The sequence below is a fragment of the Vitis vinifera genome, chromosome 2, assembly GCF_030704535.1.
Source record: "Vitis vinifera cultivar Pinot Noir 40024 chromosome 2, ASM3070453v1".
NCBI lineage: Eukaryota > Viridiplantae > Streptophyta > Magnoliopsida > Vitales > Vitaceae > Vitis > Vitis vinifera.
Genome location: NC_081806.1, coordinates 19,357,286 through 19,373,857, shown reverse-complemented (window position 1 = coordinate 19,373,857; position 16,572 = coordinate 19,357,286). Strand labels below are relative to the sequence as shown.

Below are 16,572 nucleotides of genomic sequence, written 5' to 3'. Positions count from 1 at the left end.
TTTCTTGGGAATCAAACAGGGGTTGCAGGGTTTTTGCTTGGATTTTCTCGAAAATCAAACGAGGATGAATTTTCCCGGAAATCGAATGGGGGATGGATTTTCTTGGGAATCAAACGGGGGTTGCAAAAAAAATAATAATAATAATAACATGATTAGATTAGTACCTGTGAGGATTGAGAGTGGCAGAGGAAAATAGGGCCTTTTACGGATTCTCTCGGCTGGAGGGCAACTTAGAAAAGGGCTTTTTGATGCCCGATGAGAGAAGTGGGTGGAGAAGTGGGTGGCATTTTGAATTTTAGATTTAGTAGAGATAAAAAAAAATTAACATCATGAGAACAATTTTATCTCAACTTAATAAAATATGCTATAATTTTTAATAAAGTTAAAGATTAAATAAAAAAATATTAATAAAAATAATTTTATTATGTTTGATTTATTTTAAAAAAATATAAAAAATATTTTTATTTTTAAATTAATAAAATAAATAATTTTTTTAATTTAAATGAACTATATATCTAAAAATTATTTATAAATTTATAATATAAAATTACTTGAAAAAAATATTTTATTAATTAGAAAAGAAAAAAAAAATCTTTCAAACATGTTTTTTGTTTTATTTGCTCTAATTTTTTTTTTATTAACTCAACCAAACATGTTTTTTTGTTTTTGAGAACAAAAACTGTTTTTCAAAATTCAGTTCCCAAACACAATTTTTTTTAAAAAAACACCAAAAACTGTTCTTAAAAACTGTTCTCAAAAATTGTTTTCCAGAATAGTTTTCAAAAACAGCAACCAAACAGGCCCTAAGCTTCCAAAGCTTTGTAAAACATCCTTTGAGAGCAATAAAACTTTCATTCTTTAAGTGTTGCCTACTTGTACCTTATAGCTTCCAAGTTGTGTGCATACTTAGTTTAGCTAGCTAAGTTAACATTATTCATGATTAAAATATTTAACTTCACAAACAAAGATTTTTTATATTATACCATTTAATATATATATATATATATATATATATATCATATATTAATCTTAGTTCATAAATATTTTTTTAGTTTTTCTTTTTTAATCATAAATTTATTTTATTTTATTTTGTAAAATGAACATCTAAAAAATTAACAAAAAAAATAAATTGATGAAACATGGGACATACATATCCCATATTTTAATAAGGAATTAGCATATTCATGTAAAAAGGATAAATAAATAAAAATGGATAATATGTCTTACAATTTATTTTATCTCATACTTGATTGAACATAAAATATAATAAATGATGAAATAACTTATTCTATCTCATCACCGGGATAAGATAATATATCTTACCATTTATTTTAAACCATGATTAAGTATAAAATATGATAAGTAATGAAATAACCTATTATATCTCATCACCAACCAAATATGGGATAAAATATAATATCATCTTTTTTATTCTATTTCTTGCTATATCCGATCAACCAAACATGGTCTTAATATAAAGAAAAACACAAAAGTTGTTGAATTAATGAAAAATCTCAAAGCTTCCGAAGAAGTTGTTGAGAGTCGCCATGGATTAAAATCATTTGTTTGCATTTTCTCTTCTTTTAAGTTTTAATTAATTTAATTATTTTAAATTCCATTATTTGTATTAAAAAATTATTAAACAAATCAAAAAGAGACTCATCAATTCAGAGTTGTTATCTAGCATTACAAGTTCTATATACACATGGTCAAATCACTAATAATCTTGCCCTAACCATTAAGTGCTTGACAATGTTGGTAAGTCTGTATTCAAACACATTAAAAATGTAATATTTAAAAGGGTTAAAAAAAAATTACATATTAATCAACAATCTCTGACACCAGTCATTTTCTGAAGTGGAAAGGAAGGAAATGAAAAATACAATAACTTCAACAAGCCATTCTAATCCCAAAATTTTTCCAACTTCTAGTTAATATTTAAGTATTTTAAAAATAATGCACCATTATTTGCTCCTTTTTTATTATGTAATAGATAGATGTGATGGAAGTCTCCTTTGTTAAAATGTCAAATATTACATTGAATTTTGAAAACAACACCAGAAAACATAAAATATTAAATAATTAAAATGATAGCATAGTCCTTTCATGGGCTTAAACAACTCGCATTTAGACAACTCAAACCACTTAAGGTTGTTGGTGTGTGACATACAACTTCAATGAAAACTCAATGCAAATCCAACCCAAGTTGAGTTGGGATTCCAATTCATCTAGAGATAAGTATAAATTTTCATTCATTCCATTGAAGGTTCTATAACAAATGATATTTTCAAATATTGGTTTACAGTATGAAACCTAAGACTGTATTTTATAAACAAAATGACATGAAAATTCCCACACCATTGAAGAAAGAACAAATACCTTGGTGGTGCTACTCACCTGAACGGAGCGATGGAACAGCCGGTGCTTGCAACAGGATGAGTCAACGGTTGGAATGTTTCCCAATTTGAAGAGAAAGTTTGGTAAGAAACATGAATTGGAACCAATCCATTCTAAACAATCCCAGTCGAAATGCTGGAAGTTGCATTGATCTTCAGAGAGTGCTCAGGGATATAAGTATGACCTGTTAATGCCAAAAATATTTTCAATAAGAAATTTTGGCTTTTCTATGAACCTCACCCCTTCCCCAAGCTATGAAGTCAATGTAACAAAGACATTTTAAGAGATTTAAGCGTAAGCACTTTTGAGGAAGACATTCATCATATTTAACACAATTCTAAACATTCCAGAAGCTTCCTAGATAAGAAGCATAGAATTTCCTAAGCAAGGAATCACTGGTTGGTGCAAATTGTAAAAACTTGGAACTTTCAACCAATCAACAAATTATAGTCTAGGGCATGAATAATAGTCAATTTGAAAGTACTTAAACCATATGGGTGATAAGAAATCAAATAAGGCAATGAGCAGAAGAATACCTTTCTCCTTAACATCAATCTGCAAAGTATCAAGTGTGATTATGCCATCCGTTAATGGAAGCAGCTCGAGTTTGATGGTAGCAGTAGATTGAGAAGGAACAGATCTGATTTGACCATAATGGGTTATAGTCTCTGTGCCTAAATTTTCAAATTGAAGAGGAACAAAAGGAGAGTGGTGAATAGTGTTATTACCCTAATGGAACTCTACTCTGCAGCCATAGATGCGTACAACCCAAACCAGTATTTGGAATGACATCGGATATAGGAACAGCTTTCTCATTAGAAGAAACAGAAAGAGCTCCAGTATCACCATTCGCTTTCTGATTCTCCAATGGCACAGGTGCCGAACTCAGCCTTGGCAGTGCAGTAGCTTGTCTCTCACCACCTATTTTTCCACAAAACTCAGAAAACCCAAGACATGGGCTCATTGGAGAAGATGGTGCAGAATTCAAGGTCATCAATGAAGGAGGTGAAGTAAATGATGCTGGAGCAAGAACTGTTAAGGTTAGATCCTCGGGTGTTAAATTTGAAGCCTGAAGTGTTAACACCTGATGATTTGAACTAGTTAGATAAAAATTTATTATTTTATCAGAAGTAGAAAACAACTAGCTAATCAGATTCTCTCTCTCTCACACACACACACAGATATATAAACATAGATAAAAACAAAAACCTGAACAGGAAATTCAGAGACTCTTCCATTGGATCCAAGAGGTTGTCTTGACATTTCAGATGCAACAGAAATCATAAGATCCCTTGAGATGCGTGGTCGCCAGCTTGTTGGCTGCTTGAAAAATAATCTCGATTCTACATTTGATACATAAATCTTAGGATAAAAATGTGGCAAGCATAAACCACAAACTCCTGAAGGTATTGAGATAATACAGCTAACTAAGAGCAAGTATATATACCAGTGTAGTTGCACCGACATGAGACCAAAACGGCATACTGATCAGAAGTTAGTGTGCTCCTTTTCCCTTCAATGGCTGCATTTCCAGCAGGTAAATGTGCTGATTGAGAACTCTGGCCCGGAGCCATAAGAAGCTTCCATGTTGAAGTTGCTGGTTTGAGAATAAAAGAGTGTTCTTCACCTCTCCTGCCATTAGAGTATTCAAAATAAGCCCAGGGAAACAAGAAAAATCTACTAAATCCCTTTTTTACCTAGTTCTGAAGCCCTCGATTTTATGAAAAAGTTCAAGAAAAGCATTCATGTCATCCATAAATCCAAAGCTACATTTGCAGAGCCTTGAAAGCTCATTGAAAGTATTGAATAAATGAGAAACAAAAAAACCTCTTAATATGGGGCAAGAATCTAGAGGCATTCAATCAGTTCCACTCTTGAGTTACAATTACGTCAACATCAACATGCTGTACCACATAAACTTATTCTTCTACAGAGAAATTAACAGAGACTTCATACATCCAACAAAGAATGATAATTCTTGTTCATATGACTAGAGAGAGGGAAATAGGTTAAAAAATGACCTTGAAGGGACAAGTATATGAAAGTTGAGTAAATTGAGCAGAATTTTAAACATCATACTGGAAACATGGAAATTAACATGATGGTAATGGCTTCCACACTACTAGGAGAAGGTAAAATAAAGCAAAGAAAAAAAGCACAGAATTTGATGTAGCTATATTACAAACTGCTATGTTCTCAGGCCTGTACGCACCAACAGCTTGAGGGAACTGAGCACTTTGGCAACCATGTTTTATCAATTTTGCCACAAAGTTCCCAGCCAGAATATAGCTTATATAGCTTAAGTACACAATTTCTTTCAGTATAAACTAAATAAATGCAAAGTTAAGCACAAATGACTAGAGAGAAGGGATAGGAGATTCATACAATGCTCTCAGAGGCAAAAAGCCACCAAAGTCACACACATAAGTGCATGCATATATTATAGCAACTCAAAAGTGAAAATATATTTTTCAATCAGAACTCAAAAATAAAAGTATATAGACATAATTTAAAACTAAGTTAGCCAACATTGCTAATTTACTCATTAAAAGAATTTGGTTTCCCCTTTTCTAAGTGTACTGTAACGCATGACCAACAAACCATCTTGAATATGGATAATAGTCCTCATACTTTCCTTCCACTAGTACACAATACAAGCTTGGAGTGATTTCATAGTAAACTTTAAATTATCAAAAGAAAAAAGAAGTATAAACAAAGAAGGGCCTGATCCTCTCCACAAGAACAACAGAAACCCAGATGTGTCATACACTAGAAAATAAATAAAAATCATATCCTGAGAGAAGCATCATAGAAAAGCCTGGCAACCAGCTCTTGGTCAACAAAACAAACTAACAGGAAGTGCCAGCAAATTGCTTGGTCATAGGAGAATTTTGTGTTTTTGGTTCTTTTATTGGGGACTGGGGAGGCTTTCACAGTCAACATTGAGGTGCTTTGTTTAGTTGATGACTTGGCTTTGCAATATTGAAACAGCCCTTCAGTAGTGAGGATGGATGAGGATGCTAAGCTTAAGGAGATAACAAAGCAATTAAGGGGAGCATAAATCAAGGAAGGATTAAGGATTATGAGGAGAGCTTTGGACTCTCTCTCAAGTCTCTACCTATCTGGATTTGAGGCTTGAGGATAGTTAAGAACCACCATTCAAAGTGCTGACTGAGAATAGGTTGACTAGTGCTAGAATGTCTTTCAAGTTTATTAACTGAGGATATCCTTGTGGCTATTTTATGAGTTCCCTCAAATGATCCTTGTGAAGCTCTTCAAGGAAATTCTATATCCTAGTATCCCTGACTTGTGCTATAATGTTTTTCAAGTCTCTCAAAGGAAATTTTCTAAAGCTCTCAAACCTGTTTTACCAAAAACTCTTTCCTCTTTAAAGGGAGACCTATTTATACAGAAAATAAAGAGAGAATATCCCCACAAGGTTCCTTTAAACTACAGATGATCAAGCCAACCAACAATAAGCATCTGGAACATGTCAAGGGTAGTTCAAATATGACATCTGGAACAAGCTCCTAGTTAGTTTTCAGTTGCCATGTGTTGTTGGGTGATTACCACACACCAGTGTGAATTGAGAAGCACTACGCCTTGTGTTAGCATGTTGTTGGCATATCAAAATGTAAGTTTGTGAAGAATGAAAAATTGATTCTTGTTGATCTAAAATATTTACATAGCTATATAAAAATACAAGAGTTGACCTCCGTTAGGCTAAGCTAGGAAACATGCTAACTCCTGTAAATTAAGAGCTAAAATATAAGATCTAGATTACGATCATACCTATTAAACCTCTTTATAGAAAGAATAATAAGTCAACTATTCCAACACAAAACTTAGTCTTTCGCCAAAGATACTAATCTGTTTAGAATAGCTTCCTATTTTTGGATTTGGTTGGAAGCTCCAGCCAAAGTCAAAATTTTTAAAGGACAATATTGGTATTATAAATTTTTTATTAAACATGAAAACTTCTTGCATAAACCAAACTAGAGCTTCTACAAGAAGCAACATTTTCCTGACTTTTATATTAAGCTCTTCTTCAAGTCATAAGCTCTTTGGACAAAATTAACCAAATAAGCATAGATGCTCTTATTGAGCTTTAAAAGAGCTTTTGGTTTCTCAAAAATCAATACAAATAGGGTCTAATTTTTCTCATTATCTAAAGAATGATTAGCAGTGCAGGGCACCATAAAACTTAACTTATAGCACTCATGTTGAAACATTGAAAACTAAAACAATTATAACCAGCATCTCTTCCAATGCCAACCACTAGATGCCTGTCATAGTGAAGAGGAAATGTCAAAGATCACAACCAAGAGGACTTTGGAAAAGCAAATAATTAATAGTCACCCTATGCTCTTGCATAGAACACATATACAAGGACTGACAGCTCCAAAACATCTCTAGGTTTGAAGCTTATCATTGGCATTCACTTTCTTGTGAGCCACTAGACATGCAAAAGCTACACTTATGGGGAGTCTTTGGATCTCAGGATCAGTTTGGCTGGAAAGAAATAGGTCGATAGGAAAGAAAAAAGAAAGGAAGAAAATTTTTACTTCACTACTGTTTCTAGTTTTGATAAAAAAATATGAAAGAATAAAATTTCATGGGAAGATAATGAAACAGTATAGGGACGTATCTTTCCTTTTCTCTGTCTAATATCTATGCTTTACATGGAGCTAACACTGACAAATCTCTACTTCTTGTTGTCTATAGAGGTTATAAAGATGAAAACCATGTTTAATATATATTAAGCCCACAGACTAAAAGTGACTTTTTTACAGGACTCAATCTAAAAATATTAACCTGAGACTGGCAGTAAATCCACTGTCAAAGTGCCCACCCATGGATCAAGAACAAAGTTTAGTCCATTGCTAAGTGGGACTATTGCATGTATAAATATGGAAACTGATATTGATTTGTATTGCACAGTAAAGCTTCACTACATTACATGAAACATTGAAGAGTAAATTGGGTCATAATCTCATGCATTTAACTAAGAATTGCCCCCAAGTAAACATGAATTGTGCAGGAACTAGTTTTCAGCATAGCCTTAATTCAACAACTAAGATATGCCTACAAAATAAAATGTAATACTTCTAATGCACCCCTTGGATGAGAGGAAAAAAAGGTAGAGAAACCTCTTTCAAACCTTGGCTTTTCCTTTCCAGTCATTGCTTTTCATAGAAATAATGACAATTATCAATATTAAAATTGCCAGTCAGCATTTAACTACTGAATAACAAAAATTAAGATAATTAGGGTGGACAAAGACCTGAGGGCTAGATTTGGCAAACAGTGGTCATTTCCAGCTTCTATACATGCCATCGGTAATGAACGAGGTGATCCACCTACTGAAGCCTCCTCAAAAACAACTGTTATGGCATCTAAGTATACCACAATATCAGGAATATGTGCTGGAGAAACATTCTGCAAAAAGAATAAAATAAAATAAAAATTACAACTTAATAATATCATTTGCACAAATAAACCTGATAGCTATGTGATTTCTACATATCCAGATTAACTATTTCATCAAGAAATTCCACAAAAAAAAAAAAAAAAAAAAAAAAAAAAACAAACAAACAAACAAAACAAAAGTTTAACTTAACAAAGCATTGACCCAACTAATTGGCTTGGCTACATGAATAATCTTTTGCCATTGTCCTCCAAACAGAAAAAAGAAAAGAAAAAGGATGACATAAATACAATTCAGTAAAATTTATGACTCACACCTTTATCTGAACACATAGAAGGTCATCTGTGTTGCAGTCTGCAGCAAAAGAATGGATCTCTACAGGTTGAATAATTTCAAGTTTCCTCCTCCACCTTCTTCCCGGTATATAGATGCCTTCCAACCCACAACAAACAGAAAACCTTTCTGGCTCCAGTGATACACCTCGAAAAGAAAGAAGCTCTTCACTTCCAGTTTTTTCGCTCTTCACAAACTTCTGAGGTGAGAACCGATCCCAATCCTCAAGTTCAAAGTTTGGTTTAGTGCTTGGATTTGCAATGGGTGGAGGTGCTGATGTAGTATTTTGAGGAAGTGCTGACATGGAGTAACTTCTAAAGTGGCCAAAAGAGAAGAGTTGAGAGCCAGATGATGCAGGAGTGGATCTTTGAGATGTGTTACCAATGCCAGAACCGGAACTCAAAGGAGGAGATAATGCACAGGTGGGAGGGGGAAGAGTATTATCCAAAGGAAGCAACCATTTTAATAGGTCTCCACATGGATCCTGGTTTGCATGGACTAAGCTGTCTTGGTTCTCAGAAGAAAATTTTCTATTATTAAATTTCTCAAATTGAAGAATCTCAAGGACAGGATCTTTCAAAAAATCAACAGCAACATTCACTTGTAAAAGTACCTGCATCCTTCCAAACAAGAAAATGGAATGAGAATCAGCATTAGGTAGCAGTAGGAAGAACTGATTTACTCAGCCATATATGTAAATACCCTTTTTTTTATTAGGCAGCATAAGATGTATTGAATGTAGCAACCAGGACTAAAAAGTTTTTAAGAGTTAAAATGCATAATAAACAACAGAAAATAAGGGGATCGTACTCATATCCAAACCCTAATATCATAGTTTTCTTCTTTCTACCAAAAGTGTTGTCCATATTCTTCCACTACTGCCATCCATTGGCTTCATAACCAAACTGTCATGTCAGAGTTCTAAATGACTATATCAAATGGTTTTAGTAATATTCATAAATGAAAGCATCGTATTTTGATGATTGAACTTTCATCATGCATTATTATAGACTTGATGAGTTTTGTTGGCAGCACAAGAGACCAGGAGATCCTACTCCAGTTCTTGGTCACTATTGTCTCTGGTAACATTGAATAGATTCATTTGCAATAAGCGGAAAGTAATTTTATCTGGGTATCTTGACTTGGGATGTGGGGAATGTGGCTTAGATTATCTCACAAGCAATCCATAAATGATATCCTGAACTTTAGTGAGCTTCTTATTCTACAGATGCGTTAAATATATTTTTCCTTTAATAGGTTCTACAGATATGTAGATATCCCAACTAGGTTTCTAATAATTTAGGATCAAATATTTAGTTCTTGATGTATATAGCCTTGAAAGGTTTAGATAAGACAACCTCAAAATATCATACTTCATTAAATTGATCAACATTGCAGACAAAAATTTATAATTTCATCAACTATGAAGCTTTTCAATGTTGCAAATAGTTACACGAGTATGTAGAACTTCCACTCTTTAAGTATGAAATATAGCAAGCATGATGTGTCAATATATTTTTTTTGATAAGTATGATGTGTCAATATATCATTACAGTGCATTTGAATAAAAGATTTCACATAGTATTTGACTTCCCAAAAGGATTTCAAATCCTCTCGAAGCAAATGGTATTGTTTGGAACATCAGGAGAGGAAATTTCCAAAATCTAGAGAGGATTTGAAAAGGTTAAATTCTTTCTTCAGATTGGTTACATTTCAAGAACTCTATTCAAGCATAGCCTTCCGACCACCACCACCTACATCCCACCCCCACTATGGACATCCATCTGGCTAGCCGAACGAGGCTGTGAAAAGGTTAAATCCTTTCTTCAGATTGGTTACATTTCAAGAACTCTATTCCAACATAGCCATCCGACCACCACCACCTACATCCCACCCCCGCTATGGCAACCACACTTCCCCGCAGCAACTAAACATTCCACCACCATTGCCTCTACTAGTATTGATACTACCACCAGCTCCAACCCTGAGGTTGCAGTTTTGCTTCTAATATTGTCCGGTCATCACTTTCACACCACACCAATCAATTAAAACTCAAAGAAGAATCTTTGAAGATTCTGAATTACCGGATCAACCTATTTTACGGTCTTTTTTGTACATGTTCTCAGATTGGGTCAGGGTGCATGTAATTTGTGCTTCATGGTCCATTTTCGATTTCATTGATTGGTTGGGTTGTAAGTAAGGGTTTTTTTGTTTTTTCTCTCCCTTTGGCCTAGTTGCCTTGTATACTCCGTGTATACTATCAGGTGTACTTCAGGCTTTCTAATACAATTGCTTTTACTTATCAAAAAAAAAAAAAAAAAACCTCAAAATATTCATTCAAACAATAAAATGAATATTCTACAGATTTTAGTCACAGGTTTTCAAATCCCATCTGTTTCAAGTTCATGATTTTATTTTTTTTCAAATTCCACATATGCAGCATCAAGATTCTGAATTTCTATTTAGAAATTCCACTTCTATAAGGTATTCTTCATGGACCTCTAAACATTCAAAGAAGGAAAAACAATTAGGCTCCATTTAGTGTAATAAAAAAAATAGGCAAACAAATAGGAATGCATATTGCTTTCATGAAAATTGCATTGCACATATGCATGGTTACATGAAATTTTAAGGAACTAATAACTAAACCAATGCTAACCAGTCTCCTTAAGAACCCTCAATTTAGTCTAGCAAGCCAAGCCCAAGCCAAAATTGCCAACCCAATATAGAACCTATGATATCACATGCCAACTGAAATGCCAAGATCAAGTTGGCTCACATGGTTCCCTATCAACTAGGAGAGCCCTTTTTCTAATACATTATTAATTCCAAATGTAACAAGAGTACAATGCTAAAAAATATAAATGGCTAATTATAAAATAAGGAAGCCAAAAAAGGAGGTAACCACCCTAAATCAAATTCCCATAGATCAGAAAAATACAAGCTACCCAAATCTCCTAAATATACTTCTAACCCAATATACACTGTTCCCTTATAAAAAATAAGGGTGTTTTCCAACACTTCCCTCAAGCTGACAAATGGATGTTTTCCATTCCCAACTTGCCAACTATCGTCTTAAATGTTGTAGTAGACAGTCCCTTTGTTAGAACATCAGCCGACTATCCTCCAGTAGGCACAAATGAAGTGCAAATAGTCCACTGTCCAACTTTTCTTTTATGAAGTGTCTATCAATCTCAATGTGTTTGGTACAATCATGATGTATGAAGTTATGTGAAATATTGATAGCAGACTTGTTATCGCAATAAAGCCTCATAGGTGTCTCTCACGTGATCTTCAAGTCTTCTACAATTGTCTCAGCCACAATAATTCACAAATTCCAAGCGCCATGGACATAAACTCAACTTCCACACTTGATCTAGCCACAACATTTTGTTTTTTACTTCTCCATGTCACTAGATTACCACCGAAGTACATGCAATAGCCTAATGTTGATCTCCTATCCACCACAAACCTGACATGGTCTGCGCCGGTATAAGCTTCAAGGGCCAACTTCTCTCCCTTCTCAAATAAAATTCCCTTTCTTGGAGTTCCTTTCAACTACTGTAGGAACCAGTACACGACCTAGAGATGAATTTCCTTAGGATCATGCATAAAATGGCTCACCATGGTAAGCACATAGGCTATGTCAAGTCTAGTGTGGAGCAAGTAAATGAGCCTTCCTACAAGCCTCTTATAAGTACCTCTGTCTATTGGTGTGTCTTCCAATGCCTCTTCAAGTCTATGATTCTGCTCTATCAGTGTCTCAACTAGCTTGCATCCCAGTTTGCCCATCTCCTTTAACAAGTCCAACACATATTTTTGTTGAAAGATAAAAATTCAATGCCGAGGAAATACTTCAATCTGCCAGGATCCTTAATTTCAAATTCTTTCACAAGGCACTTCTTCAAGGCTTCTCTCCCTTCTATATTGTTTCCAGTCACAATTATGTTGTCCACATACACAAGCAATGTTGTCACTTTCCTTGAACCCAAGTGTTTGATAACTAAGGTATGGTCACCTTGGCTTTGCTTGTATCCCATAGAGAGCATAACCTTGGTAACCGTGGTCACTGTTTCAAACCATATAAAGTCTTCTTCAATTTACACGCTTTTCCATTTCCCAGTTGTAAGTCGAAACCAGGAGGAATTTCATATATATCTCCTCTTCAAGATCACCGTGCAAGAAGGCATTTTTAACATCAAATTATTGTAAACTCCAATCAAGATTAACCACCAATGACAACAACATCCGGACTGTATTCATTTTCATAACAGGAGCAAATGTCTAAAGGTAGTCAAGCGACTCAAGCCTATAAATCTAAGTACAAACCTTTGCTACTAATCTCGCCTTGTACCTTTCAAGTGATTCATCCTCCTTGTATTTGACTGTGTAGACCCATCTACAACCCACTGGAGTCTTGCCTCTTGGCAATTCCACCATATCCCATGTTGCATTCTTCTCAAGAGCATCCATGTCAACTCTCATAGCTTCCCTCCATTTCTCATGACCAAGTGCCTTAGATAATGATTTGGTAATAGACATTGTGTTCAGGTGAGTGAGGAAGGCTTTATGGGCAGTAGACACTTTACTATAGGACATAAATAGGGATATGGGGTGTTGGGTGTGTGTCCTAGTTCCTTTTTGGAAAGCTATGACTAAATCATGGTCATTTGTGTCAGGTACGCCTTTGTGTGGTAATTCAGAGTTAGAAACAGCAAGGGGAGAAACGGCACTTCATTAACAGAAACCGGTTCAAACTCTTGAACGCAAATAGGTTGAAAGATGGGAACTTTCCTTCTTGAGTAAACCTGAAGTGGACGAGTAGAACCTTGAACTAGTTTTTCCTTTGCCATTACTCTTAAATTAGGAGGTGTACACGGTTCAGACTCATTTAGAACAAGGCCAGGAGGTTCAGAAAAACCAGTTCGGTGACCAAAATTTGACTCAAGGGCAGATTTGTCAAGGTCCTTGACTCACAAACCAGAACTTGACTCGGGGGCAGATTTGTCACAATACTTGACTCACAAACAAGCGAAGAATGATGTCTAGCACACATAATGAGATCGAGTAAGAATGAGTCCCTGTCCTAATCCTCCCCAAATGATTTTTGCCCCTGAAAATAAGGCTCAAAGAATAGTTATCTTTCTCAGCAAAAGTGGCATCTACAGATATAGAATTTTCCTGTGGAAGGATGATAACACTTGTACACTTTTTTAGTAGAAGAATACCCCACAAAGACACACCTAAGAGCTCTTAGGTCTAATTTACCCCTATTTTGAGAATGAATGTGGCCAAAGGCAACACAACCAAAGATTCTAGGGACAAGATTATTTTAAGTGTTGAAATCTGGAAAGAATGTAGACAAGACTTGCATGGGACTTTTAAAGTCAAGCACTCGAGAAGGCAATCTGTTTATAATATGGGCAACATTTAAAGCAGCCTCTCCCCAATAATTTTTAGGAACATTTTTTTAAAAAAGAAAGGCTCTCGTGGTTGCTAAAAGATGACCATTTTTCGTCTCTGCAACCCCATTTTGTTGGGGTGTTCTAACACAAGATTCATGGATTATGCCTTCCTTTTGGAAGAATGAAGACAAATTAATTAAAGTAATCACTTGCATTATCCAACTGAAACCTTTTGATTTCAACCCCAAAATGATTTTTAACCATATTGAAAAAGATAGGAAAGACTGAACATAAATCTGTTTTTTTTTTTTAAGGATAAATCCATGTCACACAAATACAATCATCAATAAAAGAAACAAACCAACAAACCCCAGAAATATTTGGAATTGTTGAAGAACCCCAAATGTCACTATGAATTAAAGAGAAAGGAACAATGGTTTTTTTATTGCTTATTTAAGAGAAGCATGTTTGTGTTTTGCCAATTCACAAACAGCACAATGAAAATGTTCGACACTTATTTCTTTGAACGATATAGGAAACATGACTTTAAGAACACTAAACGAAGGATGACCAAGACGATGGTGATAAAGCCAAATCTTTTCTTTATATGGCATGGAAGACTCAAAAAGTAAGGACAAAGATAAACTATTCTCTTTCTCAAATTGTCCACTCGACTCTTCAAGATAGTAAAATACATCTTTCTCCCTAGCACATCCAATCCTCTTCCCCATATCCTGGTCCTGCAATACACAATATAAAGGGTAGAGTACCACAAAGCAATTCAAATTCTTTGTAAGTTTCTGTACTAACACAAGATTTGTATACAACTTAGGCATGTGGAGGACATTTTTGAGGGCGAGATATTGATTAACATGAATATCACTTTGGCCAGCTACGGTTGTTGAAGTTCCATTGACTATGATGATTTTTAGGTTACCAGGACTTGGGGTGTAGGAGAGAAACTTTTGGGAGTTGCAGGTCATGTGGTTGGTAGCCCCTGAATCAATGACTCAGGAACCAGGTGGATTTTATCTAAGACACTTAGTGCAAAAGATAAAGTCTTACCTGAGAGTGCCAAAGAACAAGTACCTGTAGCTCCAAGATTCTCCAATGTCCCTAAGAAGTTCCTCAGCTTTCTTACTCCCTCCCTGTGCAACTCAGTTCATTCGTGAGGATTGCCTTCACTATCGAGTTGTGTTTGAGACACATGAGCCTGTCTCTTTGATGATCCACCCCTCATGGACCAATTTCTATTACTCTGATACTGTTGTGGCCTTCCATGAAGCTTCCAACACTTTTCTCTAGTATGTCAAGGCTTTTTGCAGTACTTGCGCCATAGGAAGTCCTTATTAATGGCTTTGGACAGGTCTAATTGACCATTTTCTCCGCCAGGCTATTGATCGGGTGTCATTATCTTCAAGTTTGCATTCTTTGTCATAAAGGTCGAGCTCTCAGTCCCTGGAGTCTTAATCATTACTCCACGTCTACCTTCTTCTGCCCTTATTAGAGCAACAGTCTCATCTAATGAAAGGTCTCCTTTTCACAATATCTGTACTAGAACAGCAAATTCCATATACAGCCCAACAAGAAAATCATAGATTCTATCCTTCTTGGAAAATCTCTTTAAGAGAGACGCATCATCACTGCATTTCATTTGTATGTTTTGATAGAGATTCATCTCCTGCCAGAGTCCCTTCAAATAATTCGAGTATTCTGTGACAACATGAGTACCCTATTTTATGCCTAACATCTTCATTTTGATCTCATAAATTTGCACGACATCGTTTACTTTCGAATATGTCTCTTGAACAAAATCCCAGACTTCCTTAGCCGTGTCAAGAAACATACAGATGTCACTGATCTCCAACCCCATGTTGTTCCACAACCAAGACATCACTATTGAATCTTCTTCATCCCATGCCTCGAATTTAGGATCTTTTCAACTTGGTCCAGTACCATTTAGATGGCTCAACTTGCCTCCTCCTTTTAAGAACGTACGGATCAATTGAGACTACTTTAGATAATTCTTACCATTCAATTGATAGGCAACCTGGATGTTTGGTAGATCTCCCGTAGAATGGTTGGATGTTTGTTCTGTTAGATACGTCTCAGAGACACTGGTGACTTCGGTGGTTTCTGACATATTTTCAATGAAGGGAATGAAACCGAGGAAGAAGAAGTGGAATCAAAGAACACAGATCGATTTCTAGGGCAACACAGGCCAATCAAATAACAAAACAAAAAACAAGGTTCAAGCAGAAAAACGACAACAGGAAGCTTCTCACTGTTCTTCTCCACTCACACTATTGCATAAACCCTAGGGTTTCTAAACCGAGAGTGTCTATGGGAGGCATTTCTCAAACTTTCCAATTCTTCTGCACTCTCTCTCCACCTCTCCTTTGAGAAGCTTCTCAATTCTTGGGCTTGTAGTTCCAATCAGAACCTGTTGATAAATCACAGGCTTCAATTGGGCTCAATGTTGCTCGAAGCTGGTAAAAGATCTGCTTGGAAGTGCACTTCGATCCATAACTTTCTAACCAAGCTCTGATACCATGTCAACTAGGAGAGCCCTTTTTCTAATATATTACTAATTTTGAATATAACAAGAGTACAGGGCTAAAAAACATATATGGCTAATTACAAAATAAGGAAGCCAAAAAAATAAGTAACTACCCTAAACCAAATTCCTATAAATCAGGAATATACAAGCTACCCAAATCTCCTAAATATACTTCTAACCCAATACAGTTGTATGCTATTTCCTTATAAAAAAATAAGGACGTTTTCCAATAGTTCTCCCTAATCTTAACAAACTTACCCAACTTATCTCCTTTAGCTAAAGCTAACAGAAAGCCATAGTGCTGCCTCATATATCTAAAATATGGATTCAATAGTCCTCAGTTAGGAATAAGAACTTGAACCAAGAGAGAGAGAGAGAGAGAGAGAGAGAGAGAGAGAGAGAGAGAAGCAGAAGAAAAAAAGAGCAAATAAAAGGTAAAAGGAAAAAAA

The 16,572-nt window shown here is 35.2% G+C and overlaps 1 protein-coding gene across 1 annotated transcript in view; it reads right to left on the bottom strand.

Moving 5' to 3' along the window:
- Nucleotides 1-2,229: 2,229 nt before the first annotated feature.
- Nucleotides 2,230-16,572, bottom strand: part of LOC100254494 (uncharacterized) — a 30,072-nt gene continuing 15,729 nt past the window's right edge. Inside the window, exons 6-12 of the mRNA XM_019225465.2 lie at nt 8,142-8,771; nt 7,682-7,836; nt 3,845-4,029; nt 3,607-3,740; nt 3,126-3,481; nt 2,934-3,037; nt 2,230-2,581 (exon numbers count right to left, since the gene is read on the bottom strand). Of these exons, the coding sequence (XP_019081010.1) occupies nt 2,511-2,581; nt 2,934-3,037; nt 3,126-3,481; nt 3,607-3,740; nt 3,845-4,029; nt 7,682-7,836; nt 8,142-8,771 (1,635 nt within the window). The 3' untranslated portion in view covers nt 2,230-2,510. The remainder of the gene's footprint in view (nt 2,582-2,933; nt 3,038-3,125; nt 3,482-3,606; nt 3,741-3,844; nt 4,030-7,681; nt 7,837-8,141; nt 8,772-16,572) is intronic.